This window comes from Colossoma macropomum, unplaced genomic scaffold (assembly GCF_904425465.1).
Source record: "Colossoma macropomum unplaced genomic scaffold, Colossoma_macropomum, whole genome shotgun sequence".
NCBI classification, from domain to species: domain Eukaryota; kingdom Metazoa; phylum Chordata; class Actinopteri; order Characiformes; family Serrasalmidae; genus Colossoma; species Colossoma macropomum.
The window spans coordinates 4,485,394-4,502,338 of NW_023494808.1; the positions used below are offsets into that span (position 1 = coordinate 4,485,394).

The following is a 16,945-nucleotide window of genomic DNA, read 5'->3' on the forward strand; positions in this document are numbered from 1 at the left end:
CTGGAGCCTATGAATAAATAAATGAATGAATGAATGAATAAATAAATAAAGTTTATGATCTGGAATTCTTTCTCCTCAGACCAACTTCAGGCCAAACCTCCTCTAATGACCACAGGGTGGGCCATGATTATATTTCAGAGCAGACCCCCAATGGAACAGGTATCCACCAATCAAAAGTTTAATACTGAATCCTCAATAACTGAAACATTGTATCACTCATCATCCTAACTGTCATATGTCAGACACTGTGGAAAAAAACTGTTATGATAGTTGAGTTTACTTCAAAAACTAATTCCCTTATTTATTTACTCATTAATTTCTTGGTGTGTTTGTTCTATGCTTTCAGGTTTCCTTTGCTGTATTTAAGAAGATTAAAAACGTCTGCCTTTCTGTCTCAGATATGGAAATTTCCACAGTCTACTCTACTACTCGACTACCTCAGAACTCTCAAAACTGTTCATAATAATGTCCAGTTACCCATAAACCCCTCAGAACCTTCTCAAACATAAGGTTGTAAGTCTATGCAATTTTTGATTAAAGCTACAATGTGTAAATATTTTTGATATGACCAGCTTCCTCAAGTCTTGTCAAGTCTTCTATTATTATTCTACTTTCTTTTTTATCTACATATTACCCATATGTAGCATTTAGAGGGCCAGCAGGATGTCTTTACTATATTATATTTCACTTTATTCATTTGTGACTGTTAGCATAAAGTGTTACCTTAATACTGTTATTTTCTTGAAGGGCAACTCCACCAAAGTTTCTAAATGTCTGCATAATTGAGTGTTTAAGATGTAAACAGAGTCAATCTGATTGTTTTGGTGTGAAATGGTTGATTTTAGAGACTCAGATATCTTTACAGTGGTGGTGATAGAAACCAGGGGTCACCATGACTACAACACAAATATAGACAATTTATTTACTATGCAAAACCATGAGGGAACCTACATGTGTCTTCTTAGTTTTTATGCATAATGTTGATGTTGGTAAAATAATGATAAAGCTGAAAAATATGTTTTTCTGCCATTAGAACATCCTGCATGTGCCCCTCCGCTATGAATGTGTTTTTTAAAAATAAAACTATCGTAAAAAACGTCTCAGACATCAGGTAGTGTATTCATAAGCATTTCATGTCATAACTTTGTGTGATTTAGCTTTTAAAGGTATTAAATTCTCCAGCAGTCTGGTTCATATCACCACCAATGTGAACAATTCTGCCGCAGTAAGTTTCACTAGTACAGAGTATTTCACACCAATCCACTCTGTTTACATCTTAACCATCTCATTAAGCAGAAATTTTATGAAATCGGTAGGATTCCCCTTTGAATGCAGAGTGCTTTACAATGGCTAGAGGCTCAGGCGGTGTGTTGTATATTCTACACAAGTTTATATACAATAGCAGCTTGTGAATGTGATTATATGTAATTATAGTGGGTTTTCAGTCATACAGTATCTTTCTTCCTCTGTTGCAGACTGTGCACTCTAGATGGCAGTAGAGGTCTTCATTTTTATTAAACTTTGTTCTAACACATTTCACACACTGTCTTCCTGAGAGGACCACAACCCATCCTCAGACTTAGAGTCTAAACCCACCACTAACCAATCAGATTCAGTCTACTAGGGTATAAACCCACAACTACCCAATCAGATTCAGTCTACCAGAGTCTAAACCACCACTAACCATTAAAGCTTATTAAAGGTTACACATTTTGATAATAGTTAGTGTTATCAGTTAAGAACAATAACTTTGCGGCTATAAAATGAGATACAAAGATAACTTTGCAGCACATCAGCACTACTGAATATGTTCATATACAGACAGCTGGGTGATGATGGATGAACATGTGAAGGATTTTCTCCACTATTATCACTGTAAACTCAATTATTTTGAAAATAGAAAAGAGTGTTTAGTCTTTCTCAGATGTTCTTAGTCACATTGTGCTCTAGATGGCAGTAGAGGTCACTAGAAACCTACAGCGGACTGACATGTGAAAAGCATTGAGGAGCATTTAAAGTACAGTTTAAGCTGTGAAACATGTTATAAAGTTGATGTGATCAAATCAATGACTGATAGATCTGTCCTACAAGAAGAGCATCAGTGTTATTGGCTGATCCATCAGAGCTTCCTTTTGCTGATTACATTAAGAGTGCAGTGAGCATGCTCAGTAAGTACACACTCATCACAGCAGTTCACACCGTACTGACCACGCTGAGCAACTGCCTTAGTTTTTATCATAGTTCTAACATGGGGTTTTGATTCAAGCTCTAAAAATCTTACAGGATTTTTGTAATAGGATGAAATCAGAGCAGTTTTGTACAATACTGAACCAGCATTAGCAACTTGCTGCTAGACCATTTTAACACTCGCTAACCTGAGGACTATATTGTCAAATGTTATTTTCTGTTGTTTTGTGTGGAAGTGATTTTTAACTGACTAGTAGAGCTCGTGGCTGCACAATCCTCAATTTTAGTGACATAGTGACCAGCTTTAGGCAGAGGCTCGCAGGACTGTCAGAGGACCTGGATGGCTAATGATAAATTTAATATCATAAATTTAATTTAATAAACTTTAATATTCCTATTAAAGAACATTAGGAAGATTGTTGTGGGACACTGACCTGCACATGTTAATCACTGGGGCTAATAACTACATGGTTTGTTCAGAGACCTCCCCCTGACTGTGATTGGTTTTAATCACTGCCTCCTTTGTTCAGAGACCTCCCCCTGACTGTGATTGGTCCTAATCACTACATTGTTTGTTCTGAGCCCTCCCCCTGACTGTGATTAGTCCTAATCACTGCTTTGAATGGGACTCAAACAGAATTACTGACAGATTTATGGATTTGTCACACTGTTTGAGAGGACTAACTGAGAAAATGTGAGAATAAAGAGGCAGTTTAGTTATTGTTAAATGTAACATAAATTGAACACTATTTTTTTTTTCATGTTTAAAGCACAATGCAAAATGAATTGATTGGTTTTAAAATAGCCTACGTTAAAAAAAAATCATTGATTAATAATAGTTAAATCAAAAATAATCTTCTGCCAAGCAATTTATTGGTAATAAAATAAAATTCAAATGATGCTCAGTATCTGTGACTGTTAAGTATTTTACAGTGATGTAGAATGTGATTATATGTGATTATAGGGGGTTTTCAGTCATGCAGTATCTTTCTTCCGTTGTTGCAGACTGTGCACTCTAGATGGCAATAGAGGTATTCATTTTTAGTAAACTTTGTTCTGACACATTTCACAAACTGTCTTCCTGAAAAGACCACAGCCCATCTTCACTCAGGGTCAGAAAGGGAAGTGGGCATGACATCAGTTTCTTTAAGATACAGACACAGAGTCACAAAGAGACAAGGGGAAGATATGCATTTCAGGACCTCTGATATCTGAGTTGGTGTGTATCTGTGATCCTGAGCTCAGAATGAAGATCCTCCTCATCTTCACCCTCTTCCTGATTTCAGGTAAGGAGATGCTCTTCTAAATAATCATCATCATCAGCAGAGTCAAATGAAGCCTTTACTCAGATGGACATTTGTCTTCTTTTAGTAGGTGGAGGAGAATCAGAGAGAGTGACAGGATATTCAGGAGGAGGAGTTCTCATCAAGTGTGGATATAACACAACCTACACATCAAACCAGAAATATTTCTGTAAGCGTTCATGGTTAATCTGTGCTGACCAGATGATGACAGAAGTTAAAAATGAGTGGATAAACAGTGGAAGATTCTCACTGTTTGATGACACCAGCGCTGCACAGTTCTGGGTGTTGATCAGAGAGCTCACTGTAGAGGATTCTGGAACGTACCTGTGCGGAGTTGAGAAATATTTGGCCAATGACGTCTACACACAAGTGGAACTGAATGTAAAGGAAGGTGAGTCTCTGCATTTGTTTACTCTCCTAAACCTCCATCAATTAGCATCAGCTACAGTGAGAGTGAATGAACAAACTTCCATAAAGATCAAAGATCAGAAAGTGTGCTGTCAAAGTGCTTCTCTACTGTATGTATCACTTTAAAGAATATAACTACTCGTTTAACAGTGTGATCTGAATGTGCTTTCAGTAAAGTGGAGTGAACTGACAGTTAAAAAGGGGGAGGAGTCAGTGAAGTACAGAAATGAGAGTGAATACAAAAGCTAAACCTATTGTTATCATCAGTGATGTTCTGAACAAACAGGAGCTCAACAGTTCAGTTCATGATAACAGAACAGAAGGATGAAATGTGTACATTGGTAAAAATAAATAAATGTTATATCCACATTATTATGTGTAAGTATATGAACAAGTTAATTTCACGTCTTTCCTGTGTGTGGAACTGATGAACGTTTGATTCATGTAAATTCAGCAACTTTTGTTCAGTGACTCTTGGGGGAGATGATTTTAAAGGATGCTGGTATGATTACACTGTTCTGTCTGATACGTTAGAAACCTGCACTGAACTGACAGGTACAAAGCAGTGAGGAGCTTTTAAAGTACAGTTAATGTCTGTGAAACATGTTATAATCCTGACTGATCAAATCAACATGGAACAATTTAAGAATAATTAATCAGAGCTAAAAGCCAATCTAGATTTCAGACTGAAACTGTATCACAAGACTAAACGTAAGTCTGAATTAGTTTGATGATCCATGAGTTCAAAGATTTATTGTGCACTTCAAAAGAGTAAAATGCTCTTACAGTAGAATTCATTAGTTATCAGTAATTAAGTTTGCAAATTGCAAAGCACCAAATTGTAACAACTATATTGTTCTTCTTTTTATATAATTTTTCTTCTCCTTTATTCTTATTTTTCTGTCAGATTCTTGCCGCGTAAGTCGTTTTGCAATTTTCGAGATATCAACACTGTTCCAACTCCAGATCATCTGACCCAACTGTGTGACTCAGGATTGTATACTTGTAAGCTTTTTGATTGGATGCATGGTTTTCATACAATCTTCATTAAATTTAGAATTTTTTTCCATACGAATGTAAAAAATTGCACGACCATCTACTGTAGTTCTGCTCTACCGAAAGACACAGTTTCACATATACTATCTCAGGCCAGGCCCCCGAGTATAAATTCAATTTTGTTTTGACCTGCATTCATCTGTTTGTCTTTTTTTTCTCACATAGTGTCCCATTCATTCATCGCCCCCACAGAAACTCTTATACTTCATTGTTCTACCAAACTACATGTACTCTCTAAGGGTAGGACCTCAAACTCTACTGCGCAGCCATACCGACCCGCACTCCTCTATGTGTCGTTTTTCCATCCGTCATTCCTCCTATAGACTCCCATTCATTTTCAACAACACGCAGCTAACACCTGGCAACTTCCTATGAATGACTAAATAAACACCTTAATGACCATCTGAGGTACCATAGTAATCACCTAGCAACAACCTAGCAGGAAGTGGGAACCATTCAAGCTGTGGAACCATTCTGCGTTTCCTTCAGGAAATGCATGTTTCTAGTTATTTTAGTAATTAATACATTATTTAAAAAGATAATCATTTCACCATAAGCAAACTATTGGCAACTAATGCAACTGATGTATTTGATTGCTTATGACAGATCTGTCCTATGAGAAGAGCATCAGTGTGATTGGCCATATAGGAGGAAGTGTGAACATCAGCTGCAAATACCCACAATCCCACAAGAATGACCCCAAGTTTCTCTGTAGGAGAGTGGACAATGCTGACTGTAATTATGAAACATCTGTTAATGAGAGCAGAAGATGGATAAATGAGGGAAAACTGTATCTACATGATGATGGAAAGCAGATCTTCACTGTGACCATCAACAGTCTGACTGAGGGAGACTCTGGTGAATACTGGTGTGGAGCTGAATCAGACTGGACATCTGATCATGGATACAAGGTTTATATCACACAGATCAACCTCAGAGGTACTGGTGAGTCAATATGAATTAACTTTATCTGTTTACATTCAGAAACATCTTTTATGTATTTATGGAGTATAAAGGTAAGAACTGTGCAGCATTATTATCTAAGATACTGTCAATGAATGTCATTGAGTCTGCAGTCTGGAAAAAGTCAGTCTGATGAAAGCAGATTATTGAAAATTGGAGGCTGAAACATTTTGCCTGTATCCTTAAATACACATAGACAAATGTATTAAAATAAATTGATAAATATATTAAATGCAAATGAGGTTACAATTTGATATAAAGAACAGAGATAAATCTATATGAATAAATGAGGACAGTGTGATGATAATATAAGATGATATTTGAAATTTTCATCTCCATTAACAAAACAACCAGCAACAACATCATCTTCATCATCACCATCACCATCAAGCTCAACTCCGCAGATCACAGAAACAACCTCCTCTACAACTACAATGAATTCATCATTTAAGACTTCAACAGGCATAACATTCAGACTGTATATATCCTGGTAAACTATAGTCAGTTAGCAACAATGGCATCTACACAGATCAACAAACACGTGTATTTCTTCCAGGTCCAGGTGTTCTACCACAATCATCAACACATATCAACTCACTGACCACAAAACCAACCACATCCTCAATGTCCAAAGCCCCATCACCTCCACTGTCTGCAACAGGTAATTACCCTTAAAGTGGACCTGAAACAGTAGATGTAGTTTGAATAATTTACAAGATGCCTGCCCACTCTAAAAATCCTTATAGGTTTAACACTGTCAGTTTTTGACAGTGTGACATTTTTGACGTCATTACACCTCATGAAGTAATCACTGACGCAACGGGAATATGAGGTGAGCAAGAGCATAAGCAAACATAAATCTATTATACTTTAACATATAATTGTGATTTATTTTGAGAATTATATATATATATATATATATATAATTACACACTTACACTATAATACACACTTTATTTGATAGAACATGTGAAAATTAAGGTGTTTCATGTCCACTTTAATGTACTGTACACACATAGAACATCTGCTCATGTACTGTTAGGTTGATCACTTTTAAATGATCAGATTATTGTTTGTATCTGATTCTCTAATTTTGGTTCTCCATCTCCAGCATTTCCGGTTTCCACTGTGGTCACTGGTGTGTCTGTTATTGTGCTGCTGCTTCTGATTGGACTCTTATTCATAGTGACTCTTCGAAAGAGATGCAAGACTCAAGGTACGATCACACAGAAACATGCACAAACATAAAATGGATACTTGCAGATTCTTTTTTGGGCTAATCAAAAAGATTTGGGTTAATCATTTCACCATATATATATATATATATATATATATATATATATATATATATATATATATATATATATAGTGAAATGATTACCCCAAATCTTTTTGTATAATTAGTACCAAAAAACAAGCTGATCAAAATAAACACGCAAATTGTCCTCAAGCCCAAATTGAATTTATTTTAAAAATTTGAAAAAGATTTGGGCTAATCATTTCACCATATATATAGCCCAAATCTTTTTGACCAGCCCAAAAAAGAATCTGCAAGTATCCATTTTATGTTTGTATATATATACACACATGCCTTCATATCATAGCATAAATTCAATTTGGGCTTGACAACAATTTGCGTGTTTATTTTGATCAGCTTGTTTTTTGGTACTAATTGTACTGCAGTTGAATTAATATAAAAAGGAAAGTAAATCTGCAATTATTCTCTGTTGCTCATCTTCTTTACCAACAGGTGCAGAAATAATGACACAATCTTCTAGAGAGGTAAGTACAAAACTACATCACTGATTTTTTTTCTCAATTAATTTGTCAAATGTCAAAATCTCTTATAATTTTGCCATTTTATTTCAGAGTATTGGTAATTATGAAAATGATCCAACATTGTCTTCTCTTCAACCAAGAAAAAACAACAACCAATCAGATTCAGTCTATCAAACCCTGAACCCCAACACCAACCAATCAGATTCAGTCTACCAGAGCCTAAACCCCAACACCAACCCATCAGATTCAGTTTACCAGAGTCTAAACCCCAACACCAACCAATCAGATTCAGTCTACCAGAGTCTAAACCCCAACACCAAACAATCAGATTCAGTCTACCGGAGTCTAAACCCCAGCACCAACCAATCAGATTCAGACTTCCAAAGCCTGATCTATCCACTACCCAATCAGATTCAGTCTACCAGAGCCTACACATCTGTTACAGCTTAACGCAATCATGAACTTTCTTTAGACTCAGCAAATGCTCAGTGTAGTTGTGATGTGATGCCTCTAGCACCTACACTTATTCACTGAGTCATATTTTATTACTTGTTTTACAATTTATTCAGTATTTTTAACCTTTTTGTCAACAATGATTCATTTTCATCATTGATCGCATCTTTGATTTAAATTTGTTGACTATTCCTTGGATTGTGATTTTTTAGATGTGTTTGCCTTTGGCTATATTAAAGAACCTTTCCTTGCACATTTGTTCTCTCTTAAGAATGATTTGTTACAATCATAATATGCTGCAACAAGCAAAATCAGAAGGTGAGGTAAGCTTAGGCAAATAAATGTAAATAGGTAAGCAGTATATGCATTAATAAAGACACATCATGGGACTTATTAAAAATGCTTCTAACTTGGTTTGATCTTTAGAGTAGTGTTTTGCATTTGTCAGCTATGTAGCAAATTTCAACATTTTACCATGTGTACTATCAGAATGTGTATATTTGGTTGTGTTTTCACTCTCATAAAAAATAAAAAAGTTTGATTGATACCTTCTGATTCTGTGATTCAGTTAAAATTTCATGATTTTGACAGACCCACCAATAACCAATTATAATCGGTCTACGAGAGTCCAAACCTACCACTAACCAATTACATTAAGTATACCAGAGTCTAAACCCACCACTAACCAATCAGATTCAGTCTACCAGAGTCTGAACTCAAAAGTCCACCAGAAGTCTTGTGCTGGAGTTTTTAAACAATGTGTCCACTCACTGTCCACTCTAGACACTCCTACCTCGTCAGTCCACCTTGTAGATGTAAAGTCAGAGACGATAGCTCATCTGCTGCTGCACAGTTTGTGTTGGTCATCCTCTAGTCCTTCATCAGTGGTCACAGGATGCTGTTGGCTGGATATTTTTGGTTGGTGAACTATTCTCAGTCCTGCAGAGACACTGAGGTGTTTAAAAACTCCAGCAGTACTGCTGTGTCTGATCCACTCAGACCAGCACAACATTCACTAACACACCACCACCACGTCAGTGTTACTGCAGTGCTGAGAATGATCCACCACCCAAATAGTACCTGCTCTGTGAGGGTCCATGGGGGTCCTGACCACTGAAGAACAGGGTAAAAGGGGGCTAACAAAGTATGCAGAGAAACAGATGGACTACAATCTGTAATTGTAGAACTACAAAGTGCACCTATACAGTAAGTGGAACTGATAAAATGGGCAATGAGCATAGAAACAAGGATCATAATGTAATGCCTGATTGGACTATACACTTTGTAGTCAGAAGTGATGCAGAGAACACAATAATTTGATTAAACAGAAAACCATGACAGCAAAGAAAGTAAACAAATCAAATTTTACTTTTTTTAGTAGTTTTAAAAATTCAGCTCAATAAATAATCTCTTCCCATTTATTTGGTCAGGCCTGTGACCAGTGTGCAGGCCTACCTGTGGCTGCCCCTCTGGTACACAGTGCAACAAGCTAAAGGCTAATGAATTAAAACTATAAAAGCTGCTTCAACACAATGCAAAACCACTGTTTACTGTAACAGATTTCTTTGAAAGTATTTTAGTGTATTTTCATTGAAACTTTTCACATTTCAGACATCCTCTTACTGAGAGGTCAGCAGCTCTTTGTTGTGGTCAGTAAGGGAAGTGGGCATGATGTCAGTTTCTCCTTAAGATGCACTTGAAGACAAGGCACAGAGTCAGAGTCAGACAGATACAGAGGATGCGTACAAGGATAATATCATTCATGAATATCTGATCTATGATGAGTAGAGTGGAGTAAAACTGGTGTAAATTAGTGAGCCTGAACTCAGAATGAAGATCCTCCTCATCAATAATCAATAATCATCACTATCAGCATCAAATGAAGCTTTTTAGGATGTTTCTTCCTACAGTTGTGCTTTTATGTCTGACACATTAAAAACCTACACCAGACTGACGTGAAAAAGCAGTGATGAGCATTTGAAGTACAGTTTATGCTGTGAAACATGTTATAAAACTGAATCATATGATCAAATCAATGACTGATAGATCTGTCCTGTAAGAACAGCATCAGCTTTATTGGCTGATCTGTTAGGTCTTCATTTTGCTGTTTACATAACCTGAGCATGCTCACTGCACTCTTAAACAGGAAGTACACACTCATCAGAGCGGTTCACACCATACTGACCACACTGAGCAACTGCCTTAGTTTGTATTGTAGTTCCAACTTGGGCTTTTGACTCAAGGTCTAAGAATCTTACAGCATTTTTGCTCTTTCTGATCACATTTCTCAGTTTTTAATCCCTTATTAAACTGAATTAGCTCATGAAACAGACAGAGATGGCTCTGATCCAATACTAGGTATCAAACCAATATCAGCAGAAATGTTGAAATATAGACATTTTATTTACTATCCAAAACCACCAGAGAACCTACATGTGTCTTCTGAGTGTTTTTGCATAATATTGATGTTGATGAAATACTGATGAAGCTGATTATTTATTTTGCCATAGAATATCTGTATGCTATGAAAATAAATAAATAAATGAAACTTTCTCCAACCTATCATAAATTAATGTCTCAGACTTCAGCTAGTGGATTCATAAGCATTTCTAGTCATAACTTTAAGTGATTTAGCTTTTAAAGGTATTAAACTGTCCAGATGTCTGGTTCCTATCATCACCACTGTGAACATTTTTTTTTAAAACTGGTGGAATTTCCCTTTAAATCCAGTGTGATTTACAATGGCTAGAGTCTCAGGCAACTGTGTTGTGTGCACTCTAGATGGCAGTAGAGGTCTTGATTTTTATTAAACTTTGTTCTAACGCATTTCACACATTGTCTTCCATCTTCACGCAGGGTCAGAAAGGGAAGTGGTCATGGCATCAGTTTCTTTTTAAGATAAAACACAGATACAGAGTTACACAGAGACAGAGAGACAGTGGACGTGTTCAGGTCCATCTGTCTGACTCAGATCCTCCTCATCTTCACCCTCTTCCTGATTTCAGGTAAGGAGATGCTCTTCTAAATAATCATCACTATCAGCAGAGTCAAATGAAGCCTTTACTCAGATGGACATTTGTCCTCTTTTAGTAGATGGAGGACAATCAGAGAGAGTGACAGGATATTCAGGAGGAGGAGTCCTCATCAAGTGTACATACGACACAGGATACACATCAAACCCAAAGTAACTCTGTAAGGGTTCATGGCCCTGCATGACGAAGCCAATTTGGACAAACACTAAAAATGAGTAGATTAATAGAGGAAGATTCTCACTGTTTGATGACACCAGAGCTGCAGAGTTCTGGGTGTTGATCAGAGAGCTCACTGTAGAGGATTCTGGAACGTACAAGTGTGGAGTTGACATAGATTGGCTGGTGGATGTCTACACACCAGTGGAACTGAAAGTAGAGGAAGGTGAGTCTCTCTCACCACTACACCTGTTAATTATCCTAACCTCATGCATCATTAGCATCAGCTACAGTGAGAGTGAATGTACAAACTCATGTAAAGATGGAACAGCAGGAATGTGAAGGCACTGTATTAAGAACATACCTACTTATTATATTATATTTATCATGGAGTTTCTGCCTTCAGAGATTCATTTTTAGTCTCTGCTTGTTTTTTCTCTGCCCTGAAAATGAATTTGCCCAGTTTCTCATATCTGACCAAAATGAGGTTGTGTACAGACAGAGCTACAACTGTGGTTTAGGAAATAGCAACATCTTTACTATGTTCTTTGCCGTTCCAGCTTTTCTCCCAGTTTCCTCACTTTTACATAGTTTGTATGTCTGTAGTATTGAGTGCTTAAGAACTGGCGTTTAGCATCTTTCTGAACAAGAAAATGGACTATATTTATATAAATATGAAAAGAGTGATTTGAACATGCTTTTAGTTAGAGGGGTGTGGCCTCTAGAGAAATGATGGAACATGCAAAGTCGTAGAGTCAATTTGAGGAAGAAAACAAACACTTCATTAAAGAGAAACAGTGATTGATTTCTGATTTCAAACAATCAATTAATACAGTAGAATGTAACTTTTTCATCAACTGAATTGTCAGAATTTGTGTCAGTGTGAATAGCCATGTAGGAGGAGGTGTGAACATCAGCAGCAAATACCCACAATCCCACAGCAGGTCCGAGGTTTCTCTGTAAGAGAGTGGACACTGCTAGCTGTAATTATGAAACATCTGTTACGGAGAGCAGAAAATGGATAAATGCGGGAAAAATCTCTCTACATGATGATATAAAGCAGATCTTCACTGTGATCATCAACAGTCTGACTGAGGGAGACTCTGGTGAATACTGGTGTGGAGCTGAATCAGACTGGATATCTGATCATGGATACAAGATTTATATCACACAGATCAACCTCAGAGTTACTGGTGAGTTGAGTAATATGGGTACAGCTTTATAATTTAAGGTCCTGTCAATAAATTACAGAGAGCCTGGAGTTCAGACAAGGTCAGTTTACACTTTAAAGTGAACTGATACCACATCGTTTTCAGATTTAATGTTCTGATGGCTGAAATGTGGATCTATCCCTGCTCTGATCCATGTGAAACATCTCATATGAATGTAGCCTGTGTGACATTAGGTCCCAGCTGGGATGGAAACAGAAAGGGCACTAGGACCCAGCAGGAAGGCAAGTTTTCAGATTCGAGAGCAAACGTGAATATCTTGTGCTCTCTCGAGATCTGTAGTATGCCAAACAACATGCTCAGAACGCCACTGTACTCTGGAGTTTCTGACTTTTATCCGTGTGTACACACTGGAAACGTTGAATGAAGTCTTGGTGGTTTGCCCTGCTTAAACAGTCAGAAAGATGAGATACAGCTAATTGTGGAGGCTGGTCACTGAAGGAGAGCTTCCAAAGGGTGTCGGCAGTCACAATTATTGAAATAACCAACAAAGAGAGTGGCTGAAGACAAGAGTGTAGACATTGGTGTAGCCACTGTTTTCCCCACCCTTTTATTTTCTTTTCCATGGCTTTTGGTGTTTTTCTTAATACAATAATGACCTAAGGTTGTACTTGCTTAAAATGGTATCAGTTTGGAGACAAATCTCTTTTATGGGTTTTATTTTCCCTTTTGGATTTCATTTTGTTTCAAGTGGAGGGTTTGTTTCCAATATTTCTTACTGCTATTATTCATTTGTATTGTTACTTGAGGAATGTGCAATATCCTGGGGTCATGAGAGTTTACATTTTAGCCAAGTGAGCACAGTGCAGTACCTTCTTTAATGTCAAGTTCTCATTGACAGTTGGAATCTATTTTTATGTGGCATTGAATGTAATTATATTTTTTTATATTGGCAAGTGCTAAGTATCCCCTTCTTACGGTTCAGAACCTTTCATCCTTGGTCTTTTCAATTTGACCGGTGGTGATTGTGGATAGGTAGCTCAGCTAGCTCCATCTAGTTTTATCTGTGTGATTTGGGTGTGCACCATAACTTATTCTGAAGCTTGAAATTTGAAGTGAGGTACATATGTTTAGGGTGTGTAATTTCAAATTTAGGGGTGTGTTGAGTGCTGTGGTTTTCTCTATATTGGGCAGTGTGCTGTTGTACATAGGACACCACCCGTATTTTTTTAGCTCTTGATATATTTTAATAGCATAATAGGAGGCAGAAATCTTAAAGTATATATATATATATATATATATAGGGGATATTTATACATATAAATGTATGAGTGATTTCGTTAATGTAACCTTTCTTTAATAAACTTATGGTATGAAGCAATCAGCTGTGTGATCTATGTATGTTTAAGTGAACCTGTGCTGGGAAAAAGTACTGCTAAACAGGGTTCTCCTGCCCTTCATAAGTAGGGAGTGGTGTAGTCTGTATTTTACTTGGTAGTAGAGGCCACATGAATATTAGCAGAGCTTAACTGAGGAAGTGAGAACTATGGTGTTTTTTTCAGTCAACATTCCTGAAGCAAAAGAAAAAGATATGATTGTCTTCATCTGTCTGTTTAGTTTAATGTCTGCTAGCACAACTGCCCCTTTCAGCATGTGTTATGTGGATATAGAAAAAGAATGAATTCTGACACAAAAAGAATGAATTCTGACACAAACTTCCACAAACTGGGACAAACTGGGAGTTTGCCAACCCAGTCTACATGTGTTTTGTGGACTTGGAGAAGGCTTACGACCATGTTCCCTGAGATATCTTGTGGGAGGTCCTCTGGGTGTATGGGGTGCCGGAGCTACTACTCCGGGCCATTCAGTCTCTGTATTTCCTGAGTAAGAGTTGTGTTTGTATACTTGGCATGAAGTCAAGCTCATTCAGTGTGAGTGTTGGACTCTACCAAGGTTGTGCCTTGTCTCCACTCCTGTTTGTGATATTCAAGGACAGGGTGTCAAGACGTAGCCGAGGTCAGGAGGGCATTATGTGTGGAGGCCGAAGAGTAGTGTCTCTGCTATTTGCAGATGATGTTGTTCTTTTGGCTGGATTGCATGGATGCCTCCAGCTCTGAGGGTGAAGTGGTTGGATCAGCACCTCCAAGTCTGAGTCCATGGTCCTAGCCCAGAAAAGGATGGCATGCCCACTCCACATACGGGGAAATGACCTGCCCCAAGTGGAGGAACTTAAGTATCTTGGGGTCTTGTTCACAAGTGACGGGAAGAGGGATTGTGAGATCGGCTGCAGACTGGGACAGGCAGTAATGCGGCCATTGTACAGGACAGTAGTGGTGAAGAGGGAGCTGAGCCATAAGGCAAAACTCTCTATTTACCGGTCGGTCTACATCCCGACCCTCACCTATGGTCATCAGCTGTGGGTAATGACATAAAGAATGAGATCGCGAATACAAGCAGTGGAAATAAGCTTTCTTCGCAGGGTGGCGGGCTACACTCTACTTGATAGGGTGAGGAGCTCGGTCACCGTCATCAACACACATTAGTTTACTAACAATAAACCAACCACATCTTCAACTACAGAAACCACACTGTCTTCAGCTTCTGGTACACACAACACACTGTGCAGAGTATCTGCTCATATACTGTTAGCTTGATCACTGTTAAATTATTCAATTATTGTTTGTCATTGATATTCTAATTATGATTCTGTTTCCCCAACACCAGAGTTCACAGCTTCCTATGTGATCACTGTTGTTTGTATGATTCTGGTGATGTTTCTGATCGGACTCATATTCATCATTCTTGCTGTACGGAAAAGACTCAGGCCTCAAGGTACCACCGCACATGCTCATACATAAACATACATGATACTAAAACAATCAAAGTTATAATTTTGAGTTGATGGCCACGGGTTAAGAAGGTACTACTTTGTGCTGTTCTCTCGTTAAAGGTGTGTGTGTGTTTCAGTTGTGTTATTGCTTCAGAATGTGGGGTTGTTTGTGAGTGAGGGGGAGTCACCTATACAGGGAAGACTGTGGCTTTTGGTGACCTCCCTTGGGAGTTCTGTGTTAAGTATGTGCCTGTTGCTTCCCATTGTTTATTAATAAGCTGTTCTTGAATCTTGATCTTGAATCAGAAATATTGCTTTAGTTGAATCTTCTTTTGACTGCTGTTGCAATGGTGATCAGAAGTGGGATGGTATTATCCAGTGGGCAAGAGAAACTACCTTACTAGCTTGAACTCAAAAACAAACTGCGAAGAAGAAAAGAAGATGACGAGAATGAGCGGCGGAGCACAGCTGAAGCCACGAAAGGGAAAGCCTGCGGTGCTGCCAGTCAGGAAGCTGAAACTGGACAGATGGAGGTGAGAGGGAGAGCAGATTAGTGTGTTAGTGGTGGAGCTATACATGATGGCTCAGCAGGTGTACCCCATGCTCGACAGGGCTGTGTAGGAGGAGCTGCTGCTGGAGTATTTCCTGAACATGCTGCGTCTGGAGAAACTTTCGTGGCAGGTGCAGCTCATCAAACTGGCTGGTCTTTGAGCAGGAATTGCTGAGGCGATGACAGTGGAGCTTGACCTCAGCGAGGAGACAGCAAGGCGAACAACACACTGTGATGTGGTGGAGGAGTTCCAGGTGGAGACAACACGGTATGCAGGTGATGCAGAAAAAGGGGACACTGCACCAAGCAATGCCCCAAACCTAAGCTGACAGAGAAACGTAATCCAGCCTGACCTGGCGGGGAGAAAATGCTCTCGGGCTCCCAGGGGCCAAGTATACAAGTTGTGGTTCATACCCATAAGGGAGATGTACATTCGCAGCTTAGATTTGCTGGTGGCGGCCTGGGCCATGCTCAACCTCAGGAAGAATACACTGAGCTCGGCGACAGGACAAGTGAAGTTGCTGGCTGTGGCTAGCTGTATGGCCCAGGTGGAAAACAGAGGCAGTGCACACAAGCAATAGCCTCACCAGTATCATCGGCAGGTTGGACAATGGATAAAGTGGAAGGTGGTGAAGAGGAGCGCAGCTGCTGTTGTTGTCCCCGGTAGCAGTGTGCCTGGCAGTGGTGGGCAGCGAGGTGTCCCACCACGCTCAGGAGGAGGACAGAGAGCTCTCTTGCTCCTCCGCTTTGTTGTGTCAATCGACGGAACGTCCACAGAGCTACAGCTTGGTGGCCTGTGTGGAGTAGGCCAATAAACATTATGAAGCCCCTGCTCTGGACAGACCAAAGGAGGGGGGATGCAGCGTTATTTTAATGGAGAGCATTTCATCGCTGCAAAATTAAAGAGAAAAAGGGCTCAGTGGACTAACAGTGATGGACAGATGCTGCCTTCTGCTGGCTATAAATGAACATGTGTCAGGAGAGCTAGAGTAAGAACAGACTGTACACATTCTTAGGTCAAGCCCACATTTTTTTTCAAATTACCTTGTACATCTTTA

The 16,945-nt window shown here is 38.7% G+C and overlaps 1 protein-coding gene across 1 annotated transcript; it reads left to right on the forward strand.

The window, feature by feature from the left end:
- The first annotated feature begins 5,554 nt into the window (after positions 1–5,554).
- Positions 5,555–16,048, forward strand: LOC118797759 (CMRF35-like molecule 6). The gene is made up of 4 exons (XM_036557024.1): positions 5,555–5,900; positions 7,030–7,134; positions 7,669–7,700; positions 15,959–16,048. Exons 1-4 carry the CDS (start codon positions 5,555–5,557, stop codon positions 16,046–16,048), a joined length of 573 nt encoding a protein of 190 aa, XP_036412917.1.
- The last annotated feature ends 897 nt before the right edge of the window (positions 16,049–16,945 follow it).

What these genes read in the sequence shown, in the direction of transcription:
- LOC118797759 (XM_036557024.1), top strand. Translation starts at nt 5,555, where the DNA reads ATGACAGATCTGTCCTATGAGAAGAGCATCAGTGTGATTGGCCATATA. An exon ending in GATCAACCTCAGAGGTACTG is followed by an intron (nt 5,901 to 7,029) that starts GTGAGTCAATAT and finishes CTCCATCTCCAG; the next exon opens with CATTTCCGGTTTCCACTGTG. An exon ending in TGACACAATCTTCTAGAGAG is followed by an intron (nt 7,701 to 15,958) that starts GTAAGTACAAAA and finishes AGGGCTGTGTAG; the next exon opens with GAGGAGCTGCTGCTGGAGTA.